At 49.2% G+C, this 15,670-nt stretch overlaps 1 protein-coding gene across 23 annotated transcripts in view; it reads left to right on the top strand.

The window, feature by feature from the left end:
- FHAD1 (forkhead associated phosphopeptide binding domain 1) overlaps positions 1–15,670 on the top strand; it is a 130,622-nt gene that overhangs the window by 30,773 nt on the left and 84,179 nt on the right. For 18 of the 23 annotated variants that reach the window (XR_011535370.1, XR_011535361.1, XR_011535367.1 and 15 more), the window contains exon 4: positions 10,334–10,601. Coding sequence is in view for 17 of the 23 variants with exons in the window: in XM_070602507.1 (XP_070458608.1) it covers positions 10,334–10,601 (268 nt within the window). In the remaining 6 variants the exon portion in view is untranslated. Of the gene's footprint in view, positions 1–8,341; positions 8,552–10,333; positions 10,602–15,670 lie in introns of those variants that run through there. The other 5 variants (XM_070602531.1, XM_070602491.1, XM_070602499.1 and 2 more) reach the window with 4 other exon arrangements.

Raw genomic sequence — 15,670 nt, 5'->3', positions numbered from 1 at the left:
ACCCAGTGTGGGAGATTGAAGTCACAGGGTCAGGTGTGGCCGCCCTGTTGTGGACTGTTTGTTGTTGCTTTCTTAGTGCTTTCTGATCTCCAGGAAGGGAGGGGTGGAAACAAACTGTCTTATTCACGGTGGGGTGTTCCTATAAAGCAGCTGGGTAAGGAAACCTGCATCACCCAAATGTATAAATCGTGTCTTTCTTGGTTCTGAAATATGGCAAATCTAATGGAAATGCCCAGAATGAAGAAAGGAAGCGGGGCGCCACAAATGCTGTGTTGGTTGTTTCACGAATGGGCTGACAGCTCCTTGGCCGCCGTCTTCCTCTCCCCTCGCATGGTTCATCCTCAGTGACTCAGGATCAGGCTCTGGGCTGACCTGACCACGGGGCCGGCTGGCAGGCTCCACAGCGGTGCACATGATGGCCTGCCTTTGGCCTTCCCTGTAGCCTGCTCTGTCCCCTTCCCAGTCCACCCAGACTCTCCCATGTGACTGCTGGATCCTGTCCGTCCTTCTCTCAACGTCATGACATCCTGCCCAGGCAAAGAGCGCCCTCTATCGCCGTATTCCTTGCTGCTCACCGCTGTCAGGGGAGGCTCTGCAAGGTACCATGAAGAAAGCAGGGGCCTTGGAGTTGGCGAGACCCAAGTTCAAATTCCAACTGCAATTTATTTATCCTTCCTGGGCTTCAGTTTCCACTTCCTGGCAAGCAGGCACTCATTAATCACAGATCCCCTTTCCCCTTTCAGAATTTTTCTAGAGGTGATGGGACCGCCCCTGTCGTTGTATAAACTGATGCCCACAGAGTTTCAGCGACCTCCCCAAGGTTATGTATTGGCTACAGCCAGAGCCAGGATTAAAAGGCAGCCCTCCTGAGTCCCGGGGGGTCTAGGAGGTGTTGCCTACCGGCTTGGAGCACCGGGGTGCCATGGGAGCCTGGGCAGGTCCTTCACAGCAGGGCGGGTAGGGCAAGTCCTGCCCATCCGAGGCCAACCTGCGGTTAGTTCCACGTGCTGTTGGGGAAGACAGATCGTGTGGTAGAAACGAAAGCCACGGATAATAGAAGAAAACGCAGCTCCAGTTACGGGCTTCGTCATTTGCCTCCAGCTTTCTGCCGTGGTACTGCTGCAGCTCCTTATTATGTACCCGAAGTGTTCTGAGCATGTCATAGGCTCACAACTTCTCACAAACTGAGAAGGAGCTCTCATTATCCCTATTTTATAGACGAGGCACAAAAATGACACAGTCATCCGGTCACACAGATGGTGAGGGGCAGAGAAGGGAGCTGGACCAGATTCTGTTTAATGCTGAATCCCGTGTTCTTAACTAAAGGAGGGCAAACTACTGCCCATGGGCCAAATCCAGGCCGTCACCTGCTTTTGTAAATAAAGTCTTATTGGAACACGGCCATCCCATCCATTCCGTGTTCCCTCTGTCTGCATTCCTGCTACAACGGCAGAGTTAGCTGGACAGCTCACATGGCACACAAAGCCGGAAATATTTTACTGTCTGGCTCTCTACAGAAAATCTTTATCGACATATGCCCATACACTATGCTCCACTGCCTCTCTCATCTTACTGGGTTTCTGAAAGAAGAGCTAAAAATAGAGGTGGGGATAGGGAGAAAGAACGAACTCAGATTCGGCCCTACTGTGTGGCAGGAACTGTGCTGGTTAGTTGCTTGTGTGGTTAACCAAGGAATGAGAAAAAACAAACAAGCTGAAAAAACAGACTTGAACAGGCTTTTCATCATTTCTTTAGAAAAGAGCTGAAATACATGGTTCTAAATATACATATATATGTATTTGCATATATAGCAATAATTATATTGAGATACATCTGATAAATATACTAGACATTAACATATAATATATACAACAGATACAATTAGAAATTTTACCTGTTTTTTCAATTGGGAACTTTTCTTTTAAAACTTTGGGATGTTTTTCCCCAGTGTAACTTTTGAAGCTGAAATCTGGGGTTGTAGTCTGAAGCCTGCTGTAGCTAGAGAACTGATTGTTTGATCAAAGTTTCTGTATGTTATGTTTCACTGCTTGTCTTATGGTCGGTTCCTTGGTCTTGAATCACTTCTTCTCCAGGCCACTGCTCTGCTTTTATCAGTTTAAAGGTAAGTTTCGTGCGTGATTACAGTCTGGTGGGTTTTATTTGAGCATGTCATAACCTGTATAACACCTTTCATTCCGAGTACATAATGATGCTTGTGCTAAAGTCTCAGTAAGTGTGTTGTCCAGGAAATTTTATTGTTTGCAAGTGTCAGAAACCCAACTCAAACTAGCCTAAGCCAAAAAAAAAAAAGGCTCATGTAACTCAAAAGGCCAAATATACCAGCTTCAGGCCTAGCTGGATCCAAGTGCCCAAATGATGGTCAAGAATCTGTCTCTTTCATCTCTGTTAGCTTCACAATGTCAGGCAGTCTCTCACCTCACCCATAGTGAGGTGACCGCCAGCAGCCCCAGCACCCTCCAAACCTAGCAGCTCCAGGAAAAGAGCAAGCTTCTTCATTGGCTTGGATCATGTGCCTCTCCCTGAACCAGGCACAGAGGCCAGGGGCATGGAATGCTCTGATTGGCCAGGCCTGGGTCATGGTTCCTCTCCTGCAGTGGAAGGAATCAGCCCCACCAGAATTATATGAACTCAGAGTTGTGGGGGGAGGGGGGTCTCTCCCACAAAGAATTAAGGTACCCCTCCAGAAGATGGAAAAATGGATGCTGCGTAGGCAAAAACAAAAACAGATGTCCATGATATTAGGAAACATTCCTCCTGCCTAAACGGAACCTCCCTGACAGGATTCAGGACTAGGGATTTGGGGGGGAAATGAATAATCCACTTCTCTGTTGGAAAAGTCCCAGGCACGTCTCAAGGAAGCAGAGAGACTCGCTCCTCTGTTCTGGCGAACGAGTGTGGTGAGCAGCTCACGGAGTCGGTGGTTATTTGCCCGTCCCTGGGGAGGGTGGCATTTCCATCTTCGTGGGACCTTCGAATGGATCCTGTTCTTGAGAAGCGTGTGGCTTTGCCTGGACCCAGGGTTGAATCACTGGTGATTGACTGAATGACCAGAGAGCACGGCCACCTCAAAACAAACCTCTTGCTAGTCAAGCTTTGTCATCTCCAACCTGATCCCATAGGATTTTCTCCACACTGTGCCTTACAACTCCTGTGGGGACCTGCTGACGCGATGAGAGATCCTGAGACCAGGGGTTTTATATCAAAGGAGATTTTTCGAGGCCAGTGAAGTGGAGGGCAGGGGGCAGCACGCAGCCTCAGGCGCAGTGTCCTCAGCAGAAACTCATACCAAAGGACTCCTGAGATCTGTGTGGTCATCAGATGTCTACAGACCACAGAGACGACGTCGGGGAGGACGAGGGAGCAGTGCCGCCTGAGGCCTTGGCATCCTGGGGAAACAGCACCCAGGGCCAGCCCAGGAACTGGGGACCGACGGGGGCTGCCTGCCGGTTCCTCTGACTGATCACACTCTGTTGTCCAACTAGAAGCACGTCGCTGCTTCTCGTTTCTTAACTTAGTTGATGATCATTCACTCATTCATTCACTCTGTCAATCTGGCAAGACTGAACTGAAATAGGCCAAGTCTAGGGGTAGAAAAGGCTATTTGCAAAAATCTGGGTGTTTCCCCATTAGACTCTATTTCCCCTTTTAGAGACTGACCGGGAAGCTAATTGGAACTTGAAAACAAAAGAAAAACCGTAAGCTGGAAGATTAACAAAAAAATGGGAAATTTTGATGGGCCGCATCTTGTTCAACCCAGATGGTAAAAATCCAAATGAACGACTTTTCTGAACCGCTCAAAGGGACCTACTTCTTCAAGCTCCAAAACCTAGAAATAATATAGAACTTGACGGTTTTGTGTTCTAGATGTATAATCCTGATTTCTCACATTGCAAACCCTGAACTTACTTTATCCTTCCCTCGGGGACTTAGAATTTTCGCCCTACTTTGAATTATGGCGATACCCCAGGAGCTGTGGAGGTCAAGGCACCAGCAGCCGCCTCTGCTGGCTGTTGGCTCGAATGTCTGCCTTTTATAGTGTGTCCTCTGTTTCCGTGTCCACTGCCCCTCCAGGCTGTGGTCATTGTGCCTCCCTCCACCCTCACCCCACGCCACGGCCCTCCCAGTCCTTACAGCTGTGTGTTTACACGAGTCACATTGAGCAAATAGGGGCTGGAAGTGGTCCCAAAGAACTCTCCTAGGAGTGGGCCACGTTAGTAGCGGCATAGGAATTTTGTACTATTTTTTTCTGGCAACTCAAAGTCTTTTTTTTTTAATTAAATAAGCTTTTCATTCTGGAATAATTTTAGACTTACATAAAAGTGGTAAAGACAGTACAGAGGGTTCCTGTCTACCCCCGTCCAGTTTTCCCATCACCATGGGACAATTTTCCAAACCAAGAAATCAACCTAGGTCCCTTATTATTAACTGAACGTCAGGAGCCCTGCCCCCTCCAGGGCACCGCGTTACATTTCGTCATCGTGTCTTCTTAGTCTTCTCTGTGACAGCTTCTCTGTCTTTCCTTGGTTTCATGACCTCGACAGTCTTGAGGAGGACTGACCCAGTATTCTGGAGAATGTCCCCCAATCTGATTTTTCTGATGTTTTTCTCTTATAAGACTGGGGTTATGGCTTTCAGAAAGCATGCCATGAAGGTGGCATGTCCTTGTCACGTCGTGTCAGGAGGTCCTGGTACCCCCACGACATCCCTGGGGCTGTTGACTTCCTCACTTGGTTAAGCTTGTGATTGCCAGGTTTCTCCACTATAAAGTTACTATTTTTCCCTTTCTGTATTTATTTGGGGGCAAGTCACTTAGTATAACCCTCCCTCAGAGGAGAGGAGAGGAAGGAGCAGACGGTGGGCATTAAGCTCCACCTCCTGGAGGGGGGCGTATCTGCGTGTGCTAAGTTCTTCTACGAGGAAGAAGTCTTCTCCCCACTTATTTATTCACTCAGACATGTATTTATATCCGCATGGACATGTGTATACTTACTGTATACTTCGGGTTATAATCCAGTCCTACATTATTGGTTTCATTGCCCCATTTATTCCAGGCTTGGCCCCCGGGAGCTCTTTCAGGTTGGTCCCTGTGTCCCTTGACTGCCCCTGCCCTTTTGTTTTGGGCACTGCCTTACTTTCTGCTGCTACAACGTGCACCAGGCTGATCGTGTATTTTCTCTGCCGCAGCCCAAGCATCAAAGGCCTTTTTACCTACCCTCTGTTTGCCAATCGTTCAGTTCAGTTTGGTCAGCAAGCACCCCCGGTGAGTACCAGGCACTTTGCTGGGTGGTGCTGGGCATGGCCAGTGGTTGGCTGGTAAATGTTTACCGACTGGCTCTCTGAAAAAAGTAAAGTATGCGTGTATAGTAGAAAGTTTACTGATACCTTCTACTACAGTGTAGCACATTCTTTACAAATAATAATAAAATATACAATACCCTTTATTGTAAGTTCCATAAAGCCAAGTGATTCTCACAAAATGCTTTCATTGACTTTCGCTGAACTCTCGTTTCCTCGGCCAACCCATCGTTGGAATTGACATACGCGAGTTCCCAACCTGAACACTGGTAGACGTTTTCGTTTGCATTTCCGAGTAAGACAAAACTGATATAAGAAAGACATGTGTTGGAAATTCACATGCTCATCAATGACATAACACCCTGGACAATAGTTTTCAAATACTGGAAGAACATTTCCTCAGTTTTTTGTGCTATTCATCATGGAAGGGCTGCAGAAACGACCCGCTTTTATACCATCTGCGTTATTAACATTTTCTCCATCGCCTTCTTAGGTGTGGACAGTCAGCAAAACAAAAACTCAAGCTCTGATTTATAGCGTTTCCTGATTTGTATGGTGCAGATACTCCCCTCACGGCCGATTTCAAGTTCCCAATGAAACCTCGCTGAGCACAGGGTTGGAAACAGGCATGTGGTGGCACATAATTACACAGCCTTTCCAACACACAATAACCTCAAGCGCGTGGATAAAAATAAAATATAGTGAACTAATTAGGAAGGGGTGAGTTTTAAGTATTTATTACCTCTGTTTCTGACATAATTTACTTGTAAGTTTATGTAATGTAATTTTTATTAATGGCTGTGTTTATCAACCAAGCTCACAAAATTCCTGGACGTTTAATCACTGGCTCTTGTGAGCAGGTACCAGCTGGCCCCCGCAGTCATTTGGGAGAGCAGCGACCGTGCCACGGGACCTGCCCGGATGGGCCTCGGTCCTCTGAACTGCTTCCAGGGCGTGGCATGGGCCATACGCATAACACTTGCATCAGAGAGTTCTCGGTGTTCCTAGAAAATCCTGTGTCTGCGCAGCCCATGCAACATCCTGTGGTTTTTCACACCATCTATTTCTCATTTTCATTTTTAACCCAGGAAATCTCCTGTCCTTCACTAACCAGTCACCTAAGATCCTTTTGCAAGTAAGGAAAGCAAGTAGACGTCATGACTTCAGATAAGCTAGAAGTTCTAAGAGTACAAGTTTGAGACTCAAACAGCATCACCACTTCCTGGCTGTGGGACCTTGGGCAAGTCACTTAACCTCTCTGAGCTTCAGTTTCTTAATCCACAAATGGGACAGGAGGGGTGCCTCCCCCACTCCGAGATGATTCTGGCGATTAGATGAGACCAAATATGTTAAGCACACAGCACAGACTCCGTGTCTACATGGTAGTGCGTAGCCGTAGTAGGATCAGTAATCACTTGCAAACGGCAGAGCCCAGGACAGCTCTCCCAGAGCAAGGGCTACTTCCCCCGCCTCTACCAGCCTCGGGGCTTCTGGCGGAGTGCGTGTGTCCCCTAGGCACCCCGTGTGCAAACTACCCTGGTTTGTTCAGGGTGCCCCTTCAGCCTGCGCCCTTTACAGGATTAGAAACAGATAGCGAGAGAGAACACAAAGAACAAGGAGATAATCTGAAAAACACGGACGGTGATTTCCTGAGTAAATCATTGACCGGTGTTTGTTCAAGCTGATTTAACTCAGCCACGGGCTGTGGTCACAGTTAACCCAGCTGTTGACAACTTGCTATTTTAAAGACAGTGCGGAAGAAATCAGCAATATGACATATGCTCCCTCAAAAACGAAGGAACCAACCACACAACACACCATATGGTCAGCGAACAGAAGAAAGAAAGAAAGAAAGGAAGAAAGAGAAAAGGCATTTGCATGTATTTTTAAACTCGAGTTTCTGAGAACAGACCTGTGCGTGGCTGACCTTGACCCCGAGCGCCGTGTGCCTTCTAACGTAAGCCCAGCCCAGAGCTGGCGCCAATGGGAGTCTTTCCTTGTGTTTGCCACCCCCCTGCCTGCTTCTGTCTAGTTAACAGCAGCAATTTCTGAGAAAACCCTGACCTTGTGTAGGAGAGAGCAGCCCTGCTAACTAGAGAAAACCAGCTTTAACCACCCTCAAATCAACAAGCTTCAGAAGAAAACACAAAACTTTACTTTTTACTTTTGAACCCAAGGCTGATTTGGAGTCTGGGCTGCATTCACACATCTTTGGCATCTTCCCCTTGGGGCCCCTGTCGTCAGGGCTCCCTGTGCTGCCAGCAACAGAAACCAGCTCTAGCCGGCCTCCTGAGGTTGAGCAGCTCAGGATGCCGCCCAGGCCGGGGCGAAAAGCCAGTTTCCCTATTGGCATCTCCATGTTCACAGCTGCGTGGTCACAGCAGCCAAGAGGTGGAAACAACCTAAGCATCCATCACGGCTGATGGATAAGCAAAATGTGGGGCATCCGTATAATGGAATATTATTCAGCCTTAAAAAGGAAGGGAATTCTGACACGTGCTACAACTTGGGTGAACTTTGAGGAGATTATGCTCAGTGAAACAAGCCAGTCACAAAAAAGACAAGTACTGTTTGATCCCACTAAGGTGAGGTACCAAGAATGGTCAGATTCATAGACATAGAAAGGGAATTGTGATCACTAGGGGATAGGGGAGAGAGAAATGGGGAGTTTAAGGGGATAGAGTCTCAGTTTTGCAAGCTGAGGAAATACTGAGGTGCCGTCTCCAGCTATGGGAATGTATGTAACACTACTGCTCTGTACACTTAACAATGGTTAAGAGGTAAATTTTGTGTTACGTGTTATATACCACAATTTGGGGGAAATAAAAACACCTTCCTTGTCTCCATGTCTTGGCTCACCTCCCTCGGCCTGGCCACACCCCCAAGTCCCATCTGGTTGCTCAAGATCCTGGTGTCCAGCCAGTTTCCCTGGATCTCCTTGGCTCTGATTGGATCACATGCCCCACTGCTGAACCAATCACTATGGCTGGGGAATGTGATTGGCTGGTTGCTTAGCCCCACCCACAACAGGGGGCTGGGAGATTGGAAGGGAGCATTCCCCAAATCTTTACAGGAGCTGAGGGGGTCTGGCCTGCCCACCACAGAAGCGGAGCCCTTGAGGCACGAGACGTGACTGCTCTCTTTGGCGCCCTTGCAGTTAGCTGGCGGTGAGGCCCATTTACCTGAGCATCCCAACACGAGAGAGAATTCCTCCACCACTACCAGTAATCTCTAGGTTTGTTTTCTGGCAGTCTTGGGGAAAACGCATTAGAATTTCCCTCTTCTCGCCTGCAGCCCATTCATTCAATAAATATTTATTAAACCAATGGGAAAAGGTTATAGAAATGATTGAGGCAAGACAGCCCAGAGGAGGGGAAGGGTCGGGACCGGACGGATGGAGAAGTTAGCGCAGGGCAGGAAAGTAAAGAAAGGAAGAAAGCACAGGTGGAGAGACAGACAGATGTTAGCGGTGGAGAGAAATTCGAAACTACACGGAAGGTAGCAGAGCTCCGGAACACTGCCAAGTGCGTTTGTTCCTGGAACATTTCAAGTGGACCAGCATCATTATGGATGCTGGGCCAGACAACCCCAGGCAAATGGGGCTTGATTTCCCTGAACACATTCTCACTGACTCCAAGAGAGTCTTAGGGGGCATGCACAGGCTTCTGACTCGCTGGGGAAAGGCTGTAGCTAAGTGATTGACTGGTTCGGGAGCCTGAGCGAGCCAGAGCCTTCCTCCTGAATGAAGTCCAGCTGCCGTTAGAGGGCGTTCTGGATGCCAGTGCTCCGGTCTTGGAAGCGTCCTGTCCTGTTTCTCATGATGTGTCTCTGGGCTTGTATTCTCCCCCAGTCTACAGAAAGAGAAACGACCCCGGGAAGAACAGATGGGTGACCCCACACAGGCGGCAAGTCTGTAAACTACCTTCTTCCTGGAAAAGTGCTGGTTTTTCTGCCAAGAGAATTGGGAGGGGAGGGGAGGGGAGGCAGAGACAGAGAGAGAGGAGAGTGAGAGCGGTCATCCGACCCTGACCCCAGCTCCCTCTCTGCCACTCCCTGAGTTGGGTAAATTCCTTGACCTCTCCAAGTCCTACTTGTAAAATAGGAGCAAGGAGACCTCCTCCCGTGAAGGGTGATTGTGAGAAAGAGAGAAGGAAAGTGCAGGAAGTCTCAGCACCCACTGAGGTCCTTGTTTAATCACTGGGCACAGGGGGGAGCCACTACTCAAGTTGTAAACCAAGACAAAAGCCAGGTGTCAGCGCCTCTCGGCGTTTCTCCTCCGTCCTGGCGTCAGGTGGAATTTGATGTGTTCTCCAGTGACAGTAGCTACAGACGTCTTCCGCAGGGTCAGCGATGAAATCTTCCCTCGACGACAGATGTTTAGGGAGCCTCTGCTGGAATCATGGTGGATGTCGAGGATCAAAAGTTCATGAGACGGTCGGGGTCCCTGCTACCCCAGAGCTCTTGGCTCTCGGGGGACAGATGGAGAGATGCAGCGTGGATGGAAAGAGAGCATGTGGCCCCCAGAGAGCTCGGCTTGAATCTCAGTGATTTGCTCATTCGTTCTTTCAACCAGTATCTGAGGGCCTACTCTGTATGTGCCAGGCATTGATTCTAGATGCTGAGGATACGGTGGTGAGCAAGATAGACAAAAAGCCCTTCTCCCCTTAGAGGTGGCATTCTAGCAGCTCAGCAGCTCACTACCACATCTGTGATGCGGGAAAGTCGCTTGGTCTTGCTCAGCCTCTCAGAGCATCAGGTGTGTCAAATGAGGTCATGCTGTAAACCTCTTGGCAGGGTGCCTGGCATGAAGGCTGCACAATAAATGTTGGTGTGATAGTGTGCAACGTGACCCATGGTGGGGACCACCATCTGAAACTTGGGGGGAATCTGGGAGGGCTTCCTGGAGGAAGTGACTTATATGCCAAGACCTAGGGCAGCAATTATGTGGCTGGGACAAAGGGGTGGAGACCACTGAGCTGATTGTAACCTCCTCTGACCCTCTTGTCTGCCCCTGCAGGTTTCCTTCCCTTGGATGAGGGGCCCAGCGCCTTGGCCAAGGCCCCAGCCACCTCGGGCCACACAGCAGCCGAACCAGTCACCCTCGCCACCACAGATGCCTTTCTACCCGGGCATCCGGCTGGCACCAGTGCAGAGGAGCTGGTCCCAGGGCTTCCCCAGGCCCACCGTGGTCCCACCTGCCTCCCACAAGCGGCCCGTGAGTGCTGGCGGGAAGATGTTCTCCTTCAGGGTGGATGGCGCCCACAGGTCCCCCATCCTCAAGCAAGGTATGCACGGGGCTGCCGCTGGGGGCTGGGGGGCCGGCTTATGGCCGTGAGGATGGGTCTCGGGTTTTGCTTATTTTCCCTGATTCTAAAAGTAGAACACAATCAATTGTGAAAAAATTGAGGATAAACGGAAAGTAGGAAAACAGTTACAGATCAGCGATCACCCATATCACCTGGTGATGACCTCTGTTGACTTTCTGGTGCGTGTCCATGGTGAGTGTCTGTGTGTGTGTGTGTGTTTGTGTGTGTGTGTCCGAATATATGACTGTGTAGCAGGATCTGAATTTACACACTTTGACTCAGATGTGCATAAATATTGGCAACCGAAATCCCATTGCCTTGGGAGGTTTTTAAATATTTTATTCCCGTTTTACAGGCGGGAGCAGACTGGGGCTTAGTGAGGAAAACTGCTTCCCAGACGTGCTACGTGCAATCTAATTGAATCAACTGTTTTCCAGTCGAATTTAAGGCTAGTTATCTCAGTGGCCGTCACTCACAGCCTGGTCACTTTGGGGACACACAGCCTTTAGGCTTTCCTTGCATTACCCTCTGCTCCCGCAGGCCTCATGGTATTTGGGGAGGAGCCTTCCTGTCTGTCACCATCCTCCCGGCCAGCCTCATGGGCAGAGCAGCCAGGTCGACTTAATCCCTGTCAGGATTCCCGGGTTTCCCCCGGTCCTGTGAAGGTCCTGTTCTCTGACCTCTGTGTCCTGGCTCCAGCTGCCTCTGAGGCCCCCAGAGCTCTTGGTGGCTTCACAGCCTCTGCTGGTCTTGCTCAGGACCATTCACCTGGCCACCTCCCTCAGCCACCCAAGCAATAGTTATTATTGTGAAATAGACAAAGTGAGGAGAGAATTAAATGTATGTCTACAGTTTACATCATCTCGTCACCATCATCATTGCTGTGAAATGAACCCTCATGGTCCTATCACCCAAGTTAAGAAATTACTCAGCCGTTTCCCCCCAACATTTTAACATGAAAAATTTCAAACATGCAGCAAAGTAAAAAGAATTTTACAGAGAAACCCAACCTAATTCTACCATTAACATTTTGCTGTGATCTTTATGACATATCTGTGTATCCATCTGTCCATTCATTAGTCCATTTTTTTGGTGCATTTCAAAATAAACAGCACACATCTGTAGTCTTCCCCCTAAATATCGTAGCATATATCCCATTAACTAGAGTTCAATAGTTTTTGTCTTTTGATGTAAAATTAACACGCAATGTGTATTAGTTGTTAATTGTTCAATAACAAATTCTCCTAAAACTTGGTGGCCTAAAGCAAAAAACAAAGCCCATACACATATTATGTTACACGGATTCCGTGGGTCAGGAATGAGGGAGCAACTTAGCAGGACGGCTGTGGCTCAGGGTCTCTCATTAAGGCTGCAGTCAAGCTGTTGGCCAGGGCTGCAGTCCTCTGAAGGCTTGACTGGGAATAGAAAATCTGCTTCCAAGATGGTGCACTCGCATGGCTCTGGGCAGGAGGCCTCAGGCCCTCGCCATGCAGACCTCTCCAGAGAGCTGCTGGGGTGTCTTCATGGAATGGCAGTGGCTCTCCCTGGGCAAGTGATCCAAGAGAGCAAGATGGAAACTGCAATGTCCCTTATGACCAAGCCTCAGAAGTCACTCTGTCATTTCCACGATATCCTATTGGTTACACAGGCCGGCTGTATCCAATATGGGAGAAGACTACACATGGCCTGAATACAGGAGGCAAGAAGTATTGGCAGTCATCTTGAAGGCTGCCTACCACAGTCTGCCCTCTGGTCCTCAATGACTCACCCCCCTCTCACATGTAAGATGCCCTCACCCTCTCCCAGGGTCCCCAGAAGTCTCACCCCACTACAGCGTCAGCCCACATTTCAGAATCTCGTCATCTAATCAAGTCAGGGGCAGATGGGGCTCATGGGCCTGGTGCCTTAAGTTCAGCTCCTCCAGTACCCTTTCTAGCAATCTGAAGACCTGTGAACTAGAGAGACAAGTTGTCTGTCCCTCACAACGTCCATTGGTGGGACAGACATAGCATAACTGCTGGGGATACCACTCTTGTTCAAAACGGAGTAAAACAGGAGACACATGGGAGTCACTGGCCCAAAGCAGTTCTGAAATCCTTCCGGGAAAATGTAGGATGTTCCTTCCTTAGGCTTCAGTCCTACTCTTGCCAGAGATGACTTTTCCAGGGCTCTTGGCTCTGCCCTCTGGCCCCTTAGTTCTGCCCCCAGAGTCATCCTGCCTCTTGCGTGAAAGGTATCACAGCTTGGTTTTATAGTCTGCTTCCTGCCTGTAGAAGCTTGGGGATCCAAAGGCTGCTTTTACTTCTCTGGGCCTCTGTCTCTGTCAGTCCAGGTTGGCAGCGTTTCTCACTGGGTTGACCCTGTTAGGCCAAAGCTGTGCCCACAGGTTTCTTTGACACCAGCCTGTCTCTGCCTTGGGCTTCTGCCGAGACCACCGTGGGACAGCGCTCACAAGTTCCTGAGAAGCCTGAGCTTTGACCCAATGGTCCTCTGAGACACCATTCTGGATCCTTCTGTGATCTTAACAAAGGGTTTTACAGTCACATGCTCAGCTTCATCTTTAGACCACGTTTTCCCGAGAGCGCCCTGGATTTGTTCTCTGCCCAGAACCTGTTTCTTCCGTTTCATTGGCCATCTGGAGAGGCGGGGAACTCCCGAGCCCACTCAAGTCCGGGCTCGTTTTGGTTTACCAGTGCTTCCTTCAGCCCCTTTCCCCCCCTCACGTTTCAGTGTAAGTAGCAAGAAGGAAGCAGGTGGCAGCTTCCAACGCTCCGCCCAGGAGTCTCTTGAGCTTGATCACCCAGCTCCTTAGGAACGTCATCTCCTTTCCTCGTCACCACAAGCAGTGTGTCATGGAACTTGCTGCCACCACATAACAAGGGTTCCCATAACCCCAGGAACATTTTCCTCACTTTCCTGTGAGACTTCCCTCACTGCCTCCTCGAATGCCAGTGGGCTCCTGCTGACAGACTCTTCAAGCTTTCACTAAGACTCTTGGCAGACGTCCTCCAGGTTGTGGCCACTGTCCCATCCCAAACCACTCCACATTTTAGGATTATGTTAAGGTATCACCCCACTCCTGGTGCCAAAATCTGTATTAGCTATTTTTGCTGCCTAACAAATTACCCCAGGACTTAAGGATCTAAAATGACAGTAAACATTTACTATCTCATGGTTTCTCCAGGTCAAGAATTTGGGAATGGCGTAGCTGGGTGGTTCTGGCTCAGACTTTCTCTTGAGGTTTTGGTCCTGATGCTGGCTGTGGCCGTGGTCACCTGAAGGCTAACCTGAAGCCAGAGGACCCATCTCCGGGATGGTTCTTCCACCTGGCTTTTGGTAGGAGGCCTCAGTTCCTCATTAGCTGTGGGCAGGAGGCCTCATTCTTCATCATGGGGACCTCCACACAGGCTGCTTGAGTATCCTCATGCCATGGCCACTGGCTCCTCCAGACAAGTGTCCTGGACGCAAAGCAGAAGCGGCAGTGTCTTTCATGGTCTAACCTCAGGAGTCACACTCTGCCGTTTCTGCAGTATCCTTGGTGACATAGATAAGCTCTAATATGGACTGAATTGTGTCCCCTCAAAATTCCTATGTTAAAGCCCTAAGCACGGTACCACAGAATGTGCCTGTAAGAGGTAAATAAATTAAGATTAGAGCATTAGGGTGGGCCCTAGTCTGATATGGCTGGTGTCCTTATAAGAAGAGAAACACCAGGGATGCCCACACACAGCGAAGAGGCCATGTGAAGACACAGCAAGAAGGCGGCCATCTGCAAGCCAAGGAGAGAGACCTCAGGAGCCAACCCTGCCGACACCTCCATCTTAGACTTCCAGCCTCCAGAACTGTGAGAAAAGAAATTTTTTATGTTTAAGCTGCTCGGTCTATGGTGTTTTGTGATGGCCGCCAAGCCAACTGATACAAAGTCCATCCAGGATTGGAGAAGACAATACAAGGGTGTGAATACCGGGAAACAGGAAGCCCTGGGCCATCTTGGAGACTGGTTACCACTCAGTGGAAGGCACCCGTCCTGAGTGCGTGCTCCTGAGTCCCGACAGTTGTGTACACCTGTGAGACCCAAATTCCTATCAAGATATGGAACATTGCCATCACCCCAGAGAGGTCCCTCATGTCCCTTCCTGGTCAATTCCCAGCCCCCAGGGGCAGTCACTCTGCCGAGTTCTTTTTCTGCCACGGCTGAGATATCCCTGTTCTGGAATCTCAAATAAACAGAATCATGTGGTCTGTGTTCTTTCCTGAAAGGCTGTTCTCACTCAGCATGATATTTCTGAGATTCATCCATTTCGTTATGTGTATCACGAGTTTGTTCCTTTTTATTGTTGAGAAATTCTGTTGTATGAACACATATACAGGTTTTTTATCCATTCTTTTCTTGTTGGACACGTGAGCTGTTTCTTTTTTTCCTTTCTTTTCTCTTTTTTACGCAGCCATTTTAATTTTTCCACTGTACCCAGTGGATCTTGCCACCTATTTCTCAGGGCCAGGTGGAACTTGGGACCCTCTGAGGGCTGTACATTCTCCCTGGGAGTTGCAAGAGGAGTCGTCCGGCCCGGAGGTCCTCGGGTCTCCCTGGGCCTCATCACCACGGCCTCCCACCTGGGTCTCATCTGTCTCCACAGTTTCTCCCTCACTCCCTGGTGCTCACCTGTCCTCAGAAGTGTGCTCATCTTCCTGTTGGGGAGTCCCCTGATGTCAGAGAAGGGCTCTCCTCTTCTGGGGTGGGGTCGGGGGCGGGCAGTCCCCTGATGTCAGGCTCTGGGCCTCTCTGCTCCATGCTTTGGAGTAAGCTCTATGCTCCAGCCCTCCAGGCTGGCTCTTGATAGAAAACGCCTATTTTTGAGGGTTCTGAGAAAATCCGTTCCTCTCTCAACACAGCTGGGCTCTTCAAATAAACTTGTTTTGCTCTTAGACCCCTGCCTTGCTTTAGATTTGAAAAAATCTGTTTGAAAACCCAACGCTAAGGACTTATTTGCTGAGGTCAGAGTTTCTCCATCTCGGCACTACATTACAGGCCCGGGTCATTTTTTGTT

The sequence above is a fragment of the Equus przewalskii genome, chromosome 2, assembly GCF_037783145.1.
Source record: "Equus przewalskii isolate Varuska chromosome 2, EquPr2, whole genome shotgun sequence".
Classification (NCBI taxonomy): Eukaryota; Metazoa; Chordata; class Mammalia; order Perissodactyla; family Equidae; genus Equus; species Equus przewalskii.
The sequence above is the reverse complement of the archived record's forward strand: the minus strand, read 5'-3'. Positions and strand labels throughout refer to the sequence as shown.